Source organism: Eptatretus burgeri, chromosome 8 (assembly GCF_056783735.1).
Source record: "Eptatretus burgeri isolate ZD-2024b chromosome 8, Ebu_testis_v1, whole genome shotgun sequence".
Lineage (NCBI taxonomy): Eukaryota > Metazoa > Chordata > Myxini > Myxiniformes > Myxinidae > Eptatretus > Eptatretus burgeri.
This window is the reverse complement of record NC_140968.1, coordinates 47,800,496-47,816,988: the sequence shown is the minus strand read 5'-3', so window position 1 is coordinate 47,816,988 and position 16,493 is coordinate 47,800,496. Positions and strand designations below refer to the sequence as shown.

The window sequence follows — 16,493 nt, the reverse complement described above, 5'->3', positions numbered from 1 at the left end:
GTGTGTGTGTGTGTGTGTGTGTGTGATTCAATTCTGCCCATTGGTTCGAGAGATGGCCTGATTCCATCCATAATTTCAACTTGAGAGAACATCACACTGTCACCATGTTGGTGCTCACTGCAATGTGAAGTCAGACATCTTCAGAGCTGCCATATTCACAATCGCCAAGACCTCCTGATAAGTTTTCCCTTCATTGTAAAACGATCAAAGCGACAGTTTAAAAGGATTCTGAGCCGATGGGTGTCACGGGCCTTGTGAAGATCGGTCTCAGCGTTTGAAACACTGCTCTGCCGTCCATACACCGGCCAAATAACGATGTGGCATTCTCTCAAGCTTAGAAATGTTTCGATGTGGGAATGCCCATTTGCTTTTTTTTGAGCGGGAGGAGGGTGAGGAGGAGAGTACAGAGCTGGGATTGGGAGGGGTGATTGAGGAGATGTGGTGGGGAAGGGGTTTGAAGACCTGAAGTGGGAAGGGGATTGACACCTTAGGGTTGGGTTGGGAGACGAGGTTGATGACTTGCAGTTCTGGAGGCGGGGGGGGGGGGGATGATGACCTGCTGTTTGTGAGGGAGGGAGGAGAGTTTAGGACTTGAAGTCACATTGTGTGGATGTTCTGCAGGTCCTTGCTGGTATAATGCAGAAATTTTAAAGAAGGAAAGTGAAAGACAGATATTGAGGAGAGTTGGGATTGGAAAAGACGAACGAGCAATTAAAAAACGATTTTTTTTTAATGAAATGAAGTAATCAATGACCAAAAAAACACCACGTCACGTGATCTTCACGTGAGCTTTACACATCAAAGTACAGAATACAAAGTTGTCAAACAGTGAACACATAATAACCTGGAGTAAGCATGACAAAAATTAACAATAAATATCGATTAAAAAATACTTTGTGAGAAGAATAATTCAAGGCGGAAATTTACCGAAATGAGGGTTTAATTTGTGTAATACACCTCAAAGATGTTGCGAGTGATTGGCGGAGTTGAAGTGCTTTAAATGGGAAGTAAGAAAGTGTTTGTTTTTAATAAGATAAAGAAGAAAAGAGAAATAGTGGACTCAAGTAAAACTGTGTCTGACACGGGTTCCAAATGCTGAGTTTTCAATGACAGTCGGGCAATGGTCTGAGCCGCCCGGTGACGTCATCGGGTAAAACTGTACACGGAAGCAACATGGACGGTGAGCTTTGGCCGTCAGTGTTTGGGTTTGCGCCTTTTTAAGACGGTGTGCGTAAGAGATGGGAGGATGGTTTGGAGTGCAGGAAGCTGAGGTGGATATGGATGGTAAGAAGGAAAAGCGAAGCTTGCAGAGAGCGAAACTCGAAAGACTATGACATTTACAGTAGTGGTAGTTTTATGTGGTGACGTCGGTCGATGTTGTTCTGCAGAACTTTTAGGATAATGAGCGCACAAAACACGCTGAAGTTTGGGAGCGAATGGTTGTTGTTTATGCGACGTTTGGCCTGTACAACCATGTCCAATGGCTTTCGATGTCCCACTCCACCCTGTCCCGCGTCCCTCTCCCTCCGCCCTGTACCGCATCACCCTTTGTCCCGCACCGCCATGTACCGCATCACCCTGTACCGCATCACCCTGTACCCCATCACCCTGTACCGCATCACCCTGTACCGCATCACCCTGTACCGCATCATCCTGTACCGCATCACCCTCTACCGCATCACCCTTTGTCCCGCACCGCCATGTACCGCATCGCCCTGTACCGCATCACCCTGTACCGCATCACCCTTTGTCCCGCACCGCCATGTACCGCATCGCCCTGTACCGCATCACCCCGTGTCCCGCACCGCCCTGTACCGCATCACCCCGTGTCCCGCACCGCCCTGTACCGCATCACCCCGTGTCCCGCACCGCCCTGTACCGCATCACCCCGTGTCCCGCACCGCCCTGTACCGCATCACCCCGTGTCCCGCACCGCCCTGTACCGCGTCCCTCTCCCTCCGCCCTGTACCGCGTCCCTCTCCCTCCGCCCTGTACCGCGTCCCTCTCCCTCCGCCCTGTACCGCGTCCCTCTCCCTCCGCCCTGTACCGCGTCCCTCTCCCTCCGCCCTGTACCGCGTCCCTCTCCCTCCGCCCTGTACCGCGTCCCTCTCCCTCCGCCCTGTACCGCGTCCCTCTCCCTCCGCCCTGTACCGCGTCCCTCTCCCTCCGCCCTGTACCGCGTCCCTCTCCCTCCGCCCTGTACCGCGTCCCTCTCCCTCCGCCCTGTACCGCGTCCCTCTCCCTCCGCCCTGTACCGCGTCCCTCTCCCTCCGCCCTGTACCGCGTCCCTCTCCCTCCGCCCTGTACCGCGTCCCTCTCCCTCCGCCCTGTACCGCGTCCCTCTCCCTCCGCCCTGTACCGCGTCCCTCTTCCTCTCCCTCCGCCCTGTACCGCGTCCCTCTTCCTCTCCCTCCGCCCCGTACCGCGTCTCTCTCCCTCTCCCTCCGCCCCGTACCGCGTCCCTCTTCCTCTCCCTCCGCCCCGTACCGCGTCCCTCTTCCTCTCCCTCCGCCCTGTACCGCGTCCCGCTTCCTCCGCCCTGTACCGCGCACCACTACCTCTGTTTGGCCCGTCCTGTCCCTTGCTGCTCTTCACCGATTTATTTATTCTGTTTATTTTTGTCATGTCTTTGAGGCCATACTTTCACATCCTGGGCTGACGCGTTCCATGTGTCGTTGCAATTTCATGCCTATTTGATATTGGGGTTGTGCATGCACAGTGTAGGTCGATAAAGGATTATCATATATACCGTGAAACGTCTTTAAGAATAAATACTTGAGATGAATTTCTCTCATTGTAGCAAAGAATAATTACCGTAATAAGGTGTGCGCTCATGCATGTGTGTCACCTTCAGTAAAAAAAAATCACATGATTTATGATATTCGTGAGACTGTTCTCTCATTTAGAGTGATGAATGATGTAATCGGTTTCATTTGAGTTAATCTTTGATTCTATTTTGTCTTTTGCAGATTCTCTGTTTCAGTTGAAGGTACAGTGTCACTGTGTTACTTTTGAAACGTATTACCTTTGCACATCCTGCTCCCTTCCTGCACTCTGGAGGAGAACTAAACAGCCATTTTCATGTGGAGCAGTTTTATTCTGACAGAAATTCGTTTGTTGTGTTGAGATGTCATGTCGCCATTTAATCACCCTCTCTGTAGTTCACAGTGAAGCAGCTTGAAAGGTTGTCGAAAAAATCCGAGAAAGAATCCAAAGCAGAACAAGCAAAAGTGAAAAAGGTGAGGTTCCGCCATTGAACCGCATTGCAAACGGTGATCATCTTGATTTTGTTATTTCCACGTGGTGAACTGCTCACGTAATTGCTCCTTGTGCAGTACATAATCAGCATCAATAGTCTGTTTCTGTTAATTGAAAAAACAAAGAAACCTAGCATCTGGTTGTAAATAAATAGGACGCACACTTGTTTTCAACACCAATGCAGATTTGTTCAAGTTGCATTATGTTTGGGAATTCCCTTTCTTTTTGGCCTCCAAGTGCAGATTTGATATGAGTTCCCTTGTGAGTAACTTCAGTTCAGGAGGTGGCCAGTAGGCCCATCAAGCTTGGACAATGGTTGCCAGTCTGTGGTTGTTTTTCCATGCTCTATCCTTTTAAATTGCTGAGCATCAAGTGAGGAAGCAGCACGTACCATTTTTAAAGTCGTTGGTGTGACTCCAATGGAGGTTTGAACCACTGACCTCCCAGACTCCGAGCAGACGCTCCAACCGTTACACAACCGAGTCTGGTTCTTTTTAGCCAGCAGGTGCAGATTTCTGCAAGTTGCATTAGAATAGGAGTAGGGTGAATATACTGATTCTGGCTCACTTTTCCCCATCTAAATGAATGGGGGATTTTCAGCGATTCATATTTTTTTCCCTAAAAATAAACCCCCCTTTTTATCCCAAGGTATATTTATTTGTCTCCCCTTTTAACCTAGGGAAACTTTTTTTTTAATTAAATAAACATGTTGTGTGTGTGGGCAGGGGTTTGTGTGGGCAGGGGGTCATTGTCGTTGGGTCGGGTTTATGTGGATGAGTTTTGATGTGGATGGGTGAATGGATGGGTAAATGTGCGGGTGGAGCTTATATGGATGGGTGGACAATTTTTTTTAATTCACCAATGCATATTGTTTAGCTCACTCATTGAACCTATAAAGATTTGTTCATTCTCAAATTCCTTCAATAGTTTAATTTTCTTTGCACAATAATCCCCATCTAAAATATTTAAAAATAAAACATTTGAATTTTTATATTTTTTAAGATACCCCTTTTGTGCCATTATGAAATGATAAACTTCTCTTAATGCTCTTGTTTGACCACCTCCTGAGCCACATATCATTTTGAGATTATAGTAAATTGTTTTTTCATTGTTCAATTGATAACCATCAAAGTTTTCAGTCCATTCAAGGATATTAATTTTTTTCTTTGCATCCTCTAACTTACAAGTTTTTAAATTGATTCACTTATTTGTTTTAGTTATTTTCTCAATAAGACTTATTTGATATTTTTCACATTCATTATGTTTTCCATTGATATAACAAGACTGAGATTTTCTCCACTCTTTAGTTTGATTAATACTTGGTTTGACCATTTATATATTGTGAAAAAACACGGCAGTAGCCCTAAAAAACCCTAACCCATCTTCCCATCGTTAAAACACAATCTATTCTATACACTCTATCATACAATATCCATATGGAACACAATCTATTCCATTATCTAAAATAAATCTCTTATCATCAAAGGCTCCTAATGCCTTTTTATTTACTTATTCACAATATATCTTATGTTTATAACTTCTTGTTGTATTCATTTTCCTATATTCTTCTTTCTTATTCATCAAACAATTATAATAATTTCTAAAAGTTATTGCTTTCTTTATTACATATTTCTTTATTCCCTTTAACCTCTTATCAATCTGATCACCATACTTATAAGCATATGCATTTGCTCTCAATCCAATAAACTCACTCATTACTTTTCCACCCAACTCATCCTTAAACTTACCAATAACCTTTTCATTCTTTATTGAAAATAACTCGCTCTTCTTACTACAATTACTTGTATCATATACTCCAATATTTTTCTTCATATCTTTATAAACATCATCAGTTTTTATATCTTGGATAAAACTATCGGTGTCCATATACAACAGGGTCATTCCATGTCAAATCATCAAAGAATCTGCCGTCATCTCTCAGATTTTTGTAAAACTTTGGGAACCAATTGGGACCCATGAAAAACGGCAAAAACTCAAATATTTTTGCTAACAGCCTCTTAATTAGTGAGATACAGACTAACGAACTTTGGACTAATTAGCACGACGTCGCGAATTCAAATGGCCATATCTCTAAAAGTATAACACCTAGAGAGCTGGTTTTGGTGTCATTTTAAAGGTATTTTCATGCCCTATGAATTTGTCTGGGCAACATTTTCCTACCTCCAACCACAAAAAAGTTATCACAAAATATAAACTTCAATCGTGAATCCCCAAAAAATGTATCCTTCAAATTTCCTCAAATTCATCCCAGAGGTACCTTATGATGTCAAGAAGCTTCCACATAAATTTTGTGATGGGCACTCCAATAGTTTCTGAGATATGAGCAATAATGTACATGTACGTATGGCATATAGGTTCGAAAATCAGCATTTGTAATGTATTATACAACCATTCTAACCTAGCCATGACAGGGAACACAGGGAATGACCATCAATTGCTTTGAAGTATCATATACTTTCATTTTCAACTGGGCCTGAGGGGAAGAAACAAGTGCTGCTGTTGCTGCATTGAAAAGGAAATTGAAAGCCTAAGTCAGGTTAGTGAACACTGTGTACTTGAACTTACTTATTGATTGTATAATACATTACAAATGCTGATTTTCTCCAAGGTTCTTTATCTTAAATATTTCCCAAATTTATTGTGTGTGTTTATATTCCTTATCACTTATCTCTTCTTCATAAAGGTTATTATAGAAACTTTCTTTTGAAGGAAGTCGTGTTTCTTTAATTCTCATAAATGAATCCATATAATCATAAGGATAAATTCCCTTACTTGTAAGAATTTTCTCTTTACTTTGAATTTTATTCCATGTTTGAATTTCCTCTCTAGTTAGAATTCCCTCTTTAATCAGAATTTCCTCTTGAGTTAGAATTTCATTCATTGTTTGAATTTTCTTGATAATTAGAATTTCATCTTTAGTTAGAATTTCTTCATTAATTTCCTCATTAATTAGAATTTCCTCTTTACTTTGAATTATCTCTTTAATCTGAATTTCCTCTTTTGGAAAGAATGATTTAAGATTTGGAAAAGAGCCCGTGGAGCTTAGATTTGATGCTAGGTCGGCTCGTGGTGTTCCCATAAACTTGTAAGAATCTAGAAACCTAATATGAGTTGAAGGTTTTGTGAATATCATGTTTGTAAATGAAATATACTTTTGACTTGTGTTTGTTATGGCAGAAATATTCCCTGGTGTTTTTGAAAGTTAATTTATATATAGATGTGTATCATAGTTGGTGCTGTTGTGAAGAAAGACTGGAATAAAAGAAGGAAATTTATAATTAAGATTACAACAGGAATGAGCGGGACCTCTATATTTACCAGTAAGATGACAATGATCCCTAACTTTAGACTCCTCAATTTCCTCCTCACAAATATGACAGATATTGTTCTTTCTAAATTCTAATTTTTCTTCGTTTAATTTCATCGGTTCATTTGTTTCTTTCATTAATTTAGTTAGTCTTATACAATCCTTTTCTAATCGTTTCACAAACTCTTGTGAAGCTTTTTTCCACTATAATGTTCAAGTTTATTGTACTTTTCTCCAACAGATGATTTGATATAATAACAGAAACCACAAGGAATATGTTTTTGATATTTATTTGTATATGATTCTTTTGGCTAAGGAGAAGCAGTATTTATCTTTTTAAGGATACATTCAAAATCAGTGGAAATCACAAATGGGTGCATGATAGATTTATCATAATCTTCAAAAGAAATCTTTTCACTAGGTTTTGGCATTGTAATTACAGCTGATTTATGATTACTACAATATTTTGAATGTTGTTCTAATCGTTCTTTTGTATGAAATGAATTTAGGCATCGCTTACAAGGATATATTTTGTTTCCTGTTTTGAATACCTGAGAAGAGATTAATCTTGATAAATTATTGATGTATGTATAATGTGAAATGTTTCCAACACTAAAATATAAAAGATCAATGTGTGTTTCTTCATTTTTATAGATGTTTGAAATTTTTAATACCTGAACTTTATTCTCTCGAGTTAATCCATATACATTAATAGAAAGGTTATTCTTTTTCTCAAATTTAGGAATATCTGTTAGTGGCATTGGGAATTTAAAATCTTTAATGTCCAAGGTATTCTCATATTTCATATATTGTTTTACTCTTTCTGAATTACAATTTGGAGGATGTAAATGAGCAAGAACAGACCAGAGAAAACATTTATTATCATTGTTCTTAATATTAACAACTGCCTTCTTTAGTTTTATTTCTTTTGGTTATTCAATATAAGAAGAAGCTTTCAGAGGGTTTGATTTTAGAATATGTATATCTAAAAAGATGTTTTTTTTTCAATATTAAATCCACTTCCTACCACTGTATTATCAACATCCTCCTCTTGTATTGATAGTTCTTCATAAACCCCACGATTCAAAAAATCTTGAAATGATGTTATAGAATGAAGATCTGTTCTCATATAAGGAGTTTGTTCTTCATCTTGTCTTTTCATATTCATTTTCACTCCCATATAAAACTTTAAAGTTTTCATTTATTTTAATGTCTTTTTAATAACTTTTTCAACATCAGGTTTCACTATTTCAATTGATTCAGCTATTGATGATGGACTGGGTTCTCCAAATTGAAAAATCCTTATTTTTATCTGCCCTTTAAATGCCCCATCAGTGTTTTCAATATAATAGTCTCCCTTTACTTTAAACTTATTTTTCTTGTGTTTTTTGTGATTGAAGGTGATTCTTATAACAACTCTTCAAAACATCCTTTGAGCAGATATCACAATGTTTTCTTTCCAACTCAAGAGGAGATATTTGATGAAATAGATTAAATGTGTTTGTTGGTTCGAAGGTGTTTTTTTATAATGTTTATATTCGTGATTACAAACATCGCAGTATGTTGTATTCACCATGTTGTATATGTTGTATTCACCATATTATATTTATATAATAAAAGTTTGCTTAAACTAAAATTTTCTTGATGAAAATTTAGTTTATTTTACAGGTGAATCTGTGCTTAAAACAATTTTATCCTCCAACTTTTTTCACTTAATAAATACAATGTTTCAAGACACAAAAGACTAGTTTCAATCAATCTCTTCATTTGTAAAAGATACTGAGAAATATGTCAAGGATGTAAAATTGAACAAAGATAAATATAACAATTATGGTAAATAATATGAGTTCTTCAATTTCCTTCAGTGGAAGGGCTTTTAGTATACCTGGAAGAACATCAATTAAAGTATCTCAAACAAAAGTTTCTCCTCTCCTTCTGATAATATATACTCAAAACTAGAAAAAGCAATGAAACAAGAAAAAGTATCAAAAAATAAAAACCTTATCGATGAAGCTTTAGAAAGAAAAGATAAGACCATCTGTAATATGCAAGGAGAAATTTGTATTTTTTTCAACAACCCTAAAGATGTAAATCCTGATGAAATAAAGGATGTTAATATATCAGGTGAAATGACATTTCGTTCAATAGTAGTTAAGGATCATTTTAAAATTACCTTTAATATAAAAAATGTTGTCGTTGAATCTGGTAATGAAAAAAGTATATAGATATCGATGCTAATATTATTAAATATGAGTCAATACTCAACTGAAAGTATAGATTAATTTCAGTTTAAGTAAAGTTTTACTTTATAAATATGCTAGACTTCCCTGATTCTCCATCTGACAAATTTGAGAATTGTCCTGCGTGTGATAGAGTGGGATTAAACACAGAGTCAAAAGCCTATAAACAATTTATATTCTGTGATTATCTTCTAATTAATGATAATAAAAAAATTAAAAAGGAAAATAATTCTTTTAGATTTACACCAAAAATGAATTACTTTACAAGATTGATTAGAGAAATGAATGTAAAGTATGAGGGTGATAACACACCTTTCCTTACAAGGGAAGAAACAGAACGTGTTAGAGAAATGTTTAAAGGATTGTTGTTATATATTATTCATGATTGTCATTTTCAGGGAAATATCAACACAAGATATTGCATAAATAAAATAATGGATTATCTTGAAATTAAACCTGAACTTAGGATAAAATATAGAGTTTCTAAAAAAGCCAATAATAAATTAAATAACCTGTTTTCCAAATATATAAATGAATGATTTTTTACCCATTTGGGAAAATAAGATAAAATTTAACAATCATAAAAATCTTCCAAATTCATTAAGATGTCTGATAGTTGGTTCAAGCGAATGCGGAAAAACCTGCTTACTTTTGAAGATGCTCCTGACTCCCAACTTTTTAGATTATGATAATTTTCACAAAGTCGAGTTTTCAACCAGAGCATCAACTGCTCTCACAAGGTTTTAATGCTGGTCTTCAAAAAGAAGATATAATCGGTTTATTTAAACTTCAAAAAAACCTAAATGATTATAACATTGAAGATATAATACAACTATTTTGTGATACACAGAGATGTAAAAAGAAATCAAAACCGATAACTTGTATTCTTGGTGATAATACGGATGATATACCGTCTCCCCAAGATTTGGATAAATCAAAAAAGAACCTCGTTATCTTTGATGATTGTGTTAATGAGAGAAACCAAACGGTAATGGACAGCTACTACACAAGAGGGAGACATTCTTCTTGTAATTGTATTTATCTTAGTCAATCATACTTTCAACTTCCTCGTCGTTCCATCAGAAACAATGCTAATACTTTTATTTTATTCAAGTTAAATTCAACAGATATAAATAATTTTTGGAGAGATAACACTGAACAACAAAAAATGTTTATTGGAGATGTGTAAAGTGATTTAGACTAATTTGGGTACGCTGATTTCAAAAATCATAACCGTTTTGCTGTATCACGTCAGGATTTTCAGTAACAGAAATATTCCCATTGCCTAGAAGTCAGGATTTCAATGAAATTTACAAAAACTCATTTATTCATTTATTTCATCATGAATGCTTCAAAATTATAGAAATTACAGAAAAACTCCACTAGAATGTAATTAAAAATGCTTTAGGCATTTGGCTTTGCGTTTGTGCTGCTTTGTGTCAGTTTCACGATGCAGGAACCAGCAGAAATCGCCCATCATGTTCGGGTTGTGCCACCCTTGGTAACGCGTCTCCATGAGTGAAATCTCTTGGTGGAATCGCTCGCCGTGCTCATCCGAGACTGCTCCCAAGTTGTCAGGGAAGAAGTTCAGGTGCTGGTGTAGGAAATGGATTTTCAGGGACATCCTGGAGCCAAGTTTCCTGAAGGACTCCAGCAGCTGCTGCACTATTTCTTCATAGTTGTCCGCGCGCTCGTTCCCCAAGAAGTTGTCCGTCACAGCTTTGAAGCTCCTCCACGCTGCCAGCTCTTTGGGGTTTAGAGTTGTCGGAAAAGTTTCGTCCTTCATAATCTGTCGGATTTGCGGTCCAACAAAGACACCAGCCTTGATCTTGGCCTCCGACAAGGTGTTGCCAAACTTTTCCTTGAGGTATAAAAACCCATGCCCATTCAGATCCATTGCCCGTACAAAACTTTTCATCAAGCCGAGCTTTATGTGGAGTGGTGGAAGGAAAACCTTGGCTGGGTCGACAAGGGCGACATGCTTCACGTTGTGTCGACCAGGTACATGCTCTTTTCGCTCTTCCCAATCTTTCTTCGTCCAGTGATTCTTGTCGTCTCTGCTATCCCAGAGACAAAGGAAGCACATGTATTTCGTGTAGCCTGACTGCAGCCCTAACAACAGCGCCACCACTTTCAAGTCTCCGCAGATGTGCCAGTTGAAGTCATTGTACTTGATGGAATCAAGCAGCTGCCGCATAGTCTCATAGGTCTCTGTCATGCCGAACGCGTGAGCCAGTGGGACTGATGGTTTCTCGTTGCCATTGTGGAGCAAAACAGCCTTCAAGCTGTTCTTCCCCGAGTCGATGAAGAGGCGCCAGTCTGCAGGATCGTGATCACACCCAAGTTCTTTCAACAGACCGTTGATGTCACTGCAGAATGTCATCGTGTCTTCCATCTCAAAGAACTCAGCCATGTCTCTGTGACGTGCTCTGAACAAGGATATCTTGGTGTTAGGTTCAAGTAGATTCCACTGCTGCAGCCTTGATCCAAGCAGCTCTGCCTTCGCCTTTGACAGCGAAAGATCTCTTACAAGATCATTTAAGTCTCCCTGGTTCAGAAGGTGTGATTCTTGAGTGTCGGGTTCAAAAGGTTCATCATCACCATCCTCTTCACCACTGCTTACAGCTATGTTCTGATCAGCTGGAGGTGTTGGAACGGGGTTCTCGTCATCATGAGGCACAGGTTTACGAGCAGAGACGCAGTCAGCATACTTTATGTGACCTTTATTCTTCTTGTTGAATCCGGCGATGCTTGTGCAGCAGAAATAACAATCATCATGATGATTCTGCGGCTCACACCATATCATGGGCACCGCAAATGGCATGCTCGCGCGCTTGCCCACCAACCACTGAGTCAAGGTTGTGTGACAGCTTGTGCAGCAGATGTGTGGTGCCCAGCTCTGTTCTTGGTCCCCCACCTTACACCCGAAGTAGTGAAAGTAGGCGGCCTTCATTTTCACTGCTGTAGATATACTTCGCTGTTGATCTTTTTTGGTATACCGACCACAGACATAACAGAAGTTGTCAGGATGATTGGTACAGGAACGCCTACTCATCTTTATCTGAAAGAAAGAAATATAACACAAGTTAACAACAATTGTACAAAATAGACATGTTAAAGACATATGTAAATTTCATTGAAATCCTGACTTCTAGTCAATGGGAATATTTCTGTTCCTGAAAATCCTGATGTGATACAGCAAAACGGTTATGATTTTTGAAATCAGCGTACCCAAATTAGTCTTAATCACTTTACACATCTCCAGTAAAAAAAAATTTTTGAAATTTGTTGTTCAGTGTAATTGTTCTACATTATGTCATGCAAAGGAATTTGTCAATTACATGAAGCACACGACTAAAAAAATATAAATATATTGTTGTGAAACAAGATGAGATATAAAGGAATATATTTTTAGTTTTATAAACAATTTCATATATAAATGACAACTATTATAAATCTTGTGGGAAAATCTGCTTCTGGAAAAAAAACTTTCATAAATCAAGGTTCTTGTATAGAACAAATCAGAATATTGTAAATTTACTTAAAAAAACACCCCGTAATACGCATTGTATCAACAACAACGAGAGCAATAAGACCTGGAGAAGTAAAAGGTGAAGATTATCATTATATTTCAGTGGAGGAACATATGCGATTGAGGAATGAAGGTCAAATATTTGAGGAGGTTTCTCTTGGTACAACAAAATATTCACATTGTAAGAGTGAGTTAAGGAAACTAAAATCTGGTGGTCTTGGGATATTAGAAACTAATCCAGAAGTAACGAGACAAATTATTAAACATCTGAGCGGAGTGAAGATTTTATCATTCGGTTTTGATGTTTATGAAGAAACTCAACACAAACGTATGAAAAGCAGAGATGCAAGTATTAGTGAAGAAGAAATTACAACTCGCATTAATGTTCATAAAGAATTTGATGAAATATTTAAAGAAAAGGATTTATTTGAACACATCTACTTGGATGATGAAGGAAAGGAAAATTTCCCTGTTGAACTTTACAATTCATTAAATGATATTTTCCAATAAATAAATGGATGCGAAAGAAAGAGCAAGAAGATTTAAGGAACATCAAGAGTTGGTTTCAAAAGTTGTAAAACAACAGGAAGACATAAAGAAGAAACGCAGACAGAAAGTAACGGGCGAAGAAGCATTTAAAAGAAAACAAGAAATTTTTGAAACCACTTTTAAAAACTTCCCAAGAAAAAATTAAAGATGTTTCCACAGTTCCCACAGTAGAATATACTCCTAAAAAACTTCAAATGTTAAAAGATTTTGATCAAATGACTGAGGAAGAATTAGAGCATATAGGGGAATTAGAAGATGATGATGAAGGTTTATTTCAACAACTGGAAGAGATGAATCGCCCCCTGCTTATATTGTGAATGCTTTTCAAAACAATGAATATTCAGCGGAATCAAAAACCAAAGCAGGACTCATTCCAACAGAACAACCAGCAATATTTCATCTTGTTCAGGAAAAGGTATTGATATTTAATGATGAATTAAGGTTCTTGGGTTCTGCTCAAACCCTTGTTAAACTAACTCCGAGATTAATGTTTCTTCTCACAAAAGATGGAAGACAAGCTTCAACTATGAGGAATGAATCAAAGTATTTTGATAAACCATTGGATATGAAAAATAATGATAAACCAATGTCACCCGCAAGGTGACCCGTATCTTGCCAAAAGGTGACCACGTGTGACTTCTTGAAGGTCACACTGAGGTGAACAGAGCTGCAATCCACCAGGAGCGACTCCTTGAGGAATATCTGCCTACGAGAGATTCCGATGAGAATCGTTCTACAGAGTAACCATGAAAAATATGCGTTTGCCTCAGAACGTCATAATGTCTCAAGCTTGACATATCTAGAAAGCACTCATCGAGGTGTTCAATTTGAGGTACTGCACGATATGGTTCCTAAAACTTGAAAATTTGACCTTGGGGTCAAATATGTTTGACCTCCGGCGCTCACCATGAAGGTCAAGGCCAATCGCCACCAAAAATTAATCAGCTGAGCGCCAGACCATATACTACATTCCCATAAAGTTTGGAGACTATTAGATTAAAATTACTCAAAAAATAAGGGTTTTGTCGACTCCCCTGATTTGCGACAAAGTGACCTTGACCTTTGACCTTGACCTTCAAAATTTTATGCGCTGAAAGGGACCTCTATAGGCCTCTGATATGCGAAGTTACAAAAATTTCCAATGATAACTGTGCTCTGCAGAGTGATTTATATGTGATTACAGACAAAAAAAAAAACATATGAAGGTCAAGGCCAATCACCACCAAAAATTAATCAGCTGAGCGCCAGACCATGATCTATATTCCCTTGAAGTTTGAAGACGATCCGATCAAAATTACTCAAAAAATAAGGGTTTCGTTGACTCCCCTGATTTGCGACAAAGTGAGCTTGACCTTTGACCTTGACCTTCAAAATTTTATGCGCTGAAAGGGACCTCTATAGGCCTCTGATATGCGAAGTTACAAAAATTTCCAATGACAACTGTGCTCTGCAGAGTGATTTATACGTGATTACAGACAAAAAAAAACAAAAACCATATGAAGGTCAAGGCCAATCGCCACAAAAAATTAATCAGCTGAGCGCCAGACCATGAACTATATTCCCATGAAGTTTGAAGACGATCCGATCAAAATTACTCAAAAAATAAGGGTTTCGTCGACTCCCCTGATTTGCGACGAAGTGATCTTGACCTTTGACCTTGACCTTCAAAATTTTGTGTGCTGAAAGGGACCCCTATAGGCCTCTGATATGCGAAGTTACAAAAGTTTCCAATGATAACTGTGCTCTGCAGAATTTTTTATACGTGATTACAGACAAAAAAAAAAAACAAACAAAAAAAAACATACAAGCTTACTAACATATCTTGCAAAACTTAGTTTTGGCAAGATAATCACAGAGTATATATTGATCTGCTGAACTCTGTTGATTATAGGGTTCGTCTTTCTGGTAAACGTAGCAAGAATGAGAAGGAGAAACACATTATTCAGGCTTTAAGTATCCTTGGTTCAGGTATTAGTTTTCTTCCAAATGACCCATCGCAATAAGTTAATAAACTGTTATTGTTGTTAGGTAGTAAGAAGGCTGGAAATAATAATTGTTTTAATGAAGCATCAGCCATTTTCGACCAGTTGATGAAAATGAAAATAATTAATAAATCTCAATATAAAGACATTTTATCTCATTAAATAAGATGAGAAGCACAATCCTGAGTTTTAATTTCACAACAAGCGATCACACATCTTCATTCCCATACCCACTACAACTTGACCCAACAAAAGAATATGAGGCATCTTTATTGTCCATGGAAACTTATAATACCTTATTTAATATAACTGATAAAAATGACAAGTTTAGTTATAATCCGGGAAGTGGATACAAAACGATAACAGTCTCACTTCAGCATAGGAGATTTCTCAAATCTCTTCTGAAATTGCTTGTCTTATGAAAGAACAGGGTGATGAACCAAAAATCATTGTTATAGACATTCAAAAACATACTTCAAAATCAACGGTTAAAGTTAAAAATAACTACAAGGTTGATTTCACAATAGATAATTCATTTAGAGAGTTATTGGGTTTCTCCTCAAAAAAGTTTAAAACTAATGGGACGTTTTACAGTGATAATGTCATTCAAATATCCTCAGGAATAAATTCGGTATTCATTCATTGTGATTTGATTGATGGTGCTTATAATGATGGAATTAAAACAAATACAATATTTTCATTCAGTGCATTCTCAACCCCAATTGGTTATGAATTCAATATGGAACTCAAAAATCTGGTTTATCTCCAGGTGTCAGGAAAAAACATACACAGAGTAAATTTTAGGATAACCGACCAAGATAATCGTATGATTTCTTTTAATGGAGAAGTTATATCCATCAGAATGCACCTACGTGAAGTTTTCCAAAAAATAAATACGATGGTTATTGTGAGGAAACACGAGTTGGGAATATATAAAATAATTACAGGGGATGGGATGTTCCTTTCCCCATACTACAAGGGTGAAGGTATGTATCTTGGTAGAGGATACTATAAACCGAAGAGACAAAGGGGTGTCGGACATCAATTTAGAGGAGATGGGATAATTGATACTCTTATAGGTATTGGTTCAACTATTCTTAAACATAAAGACCTCATTGGTTCAACTGCTTCTGCTGTGGGAAATGTAGCAGGTGCTGTAAAGAGCATAAAAGATGCCCAAAAGGAATCTCATAAATTACAAGCAATTAAAGAAATTAAGAAAGGCAAAACTCAGTTGTCCCCCCAAGAACGACAGAAAATAATTCAAATACTTGGGTCAGGGTTTCAAAAGTTTTAACATCTTTTTTTCCTAAATAAATACAAGTATGGAAGCAATTGATAGTATCTATGATTTGGATGATACTATTATCATCTCAAACTCCACTAAAAAAGAAGATTACTTCAAGGTAAATGCAAAAACTGGAACAGACTGGAATGCAAATGGTACGAAAAGTTTTGTAATAAATAATCAACAAACCTATTTGAATCTATCCGAAAGTTTCTTGTTGTGTAAATTTAAATTCACTAAGGCTGGGAATAACACACACGCTACACTCGTAAATGATTTCTTCTGGAAAATGTTTGATAGTGTTCGTTTGTACATT

At 37.6% G+C, this 16,493-nt stretch overlaps 1 protein-coding gene across 2 annotated transcripts in view; it reads left to right on the top strand.

The window, feature by feature from the left end:
• Window positions 1-1,075: 1,075 nt before the first annotated feature.
• The window catches only part of CHMP1A (charged multivesicular body protein 1A), a 36,325-nt gene continuing 20,907 nt past the window's right edge, over window positions 1,076-16,493 (top strand). Inside the window, exons 1-3 of one of the 2 annotated variants that reach the window (XM_085891920.1) lie at window positions 1,076-1,180; window positions 2,970-2,989; window positions 3,162-3,239. In XM_085891920.1, coding sequence (XP_085748046.1) covers window positions 1,174-1,180; window positions 2,970-2,989; window positions 3,162-3,239 — 105 coding nt within the window. In that variant the 5' untranslated portion in view covers window positions 1,076-1,173. Of the gene's footprint in view, window positions 1,285-2,969; window positions 2,990-3,161; window positions 3,240-16,493 lie in introns of both variants that reach the window. The other variant, XM_085891919.1, reaches the window with a different exon arrangement.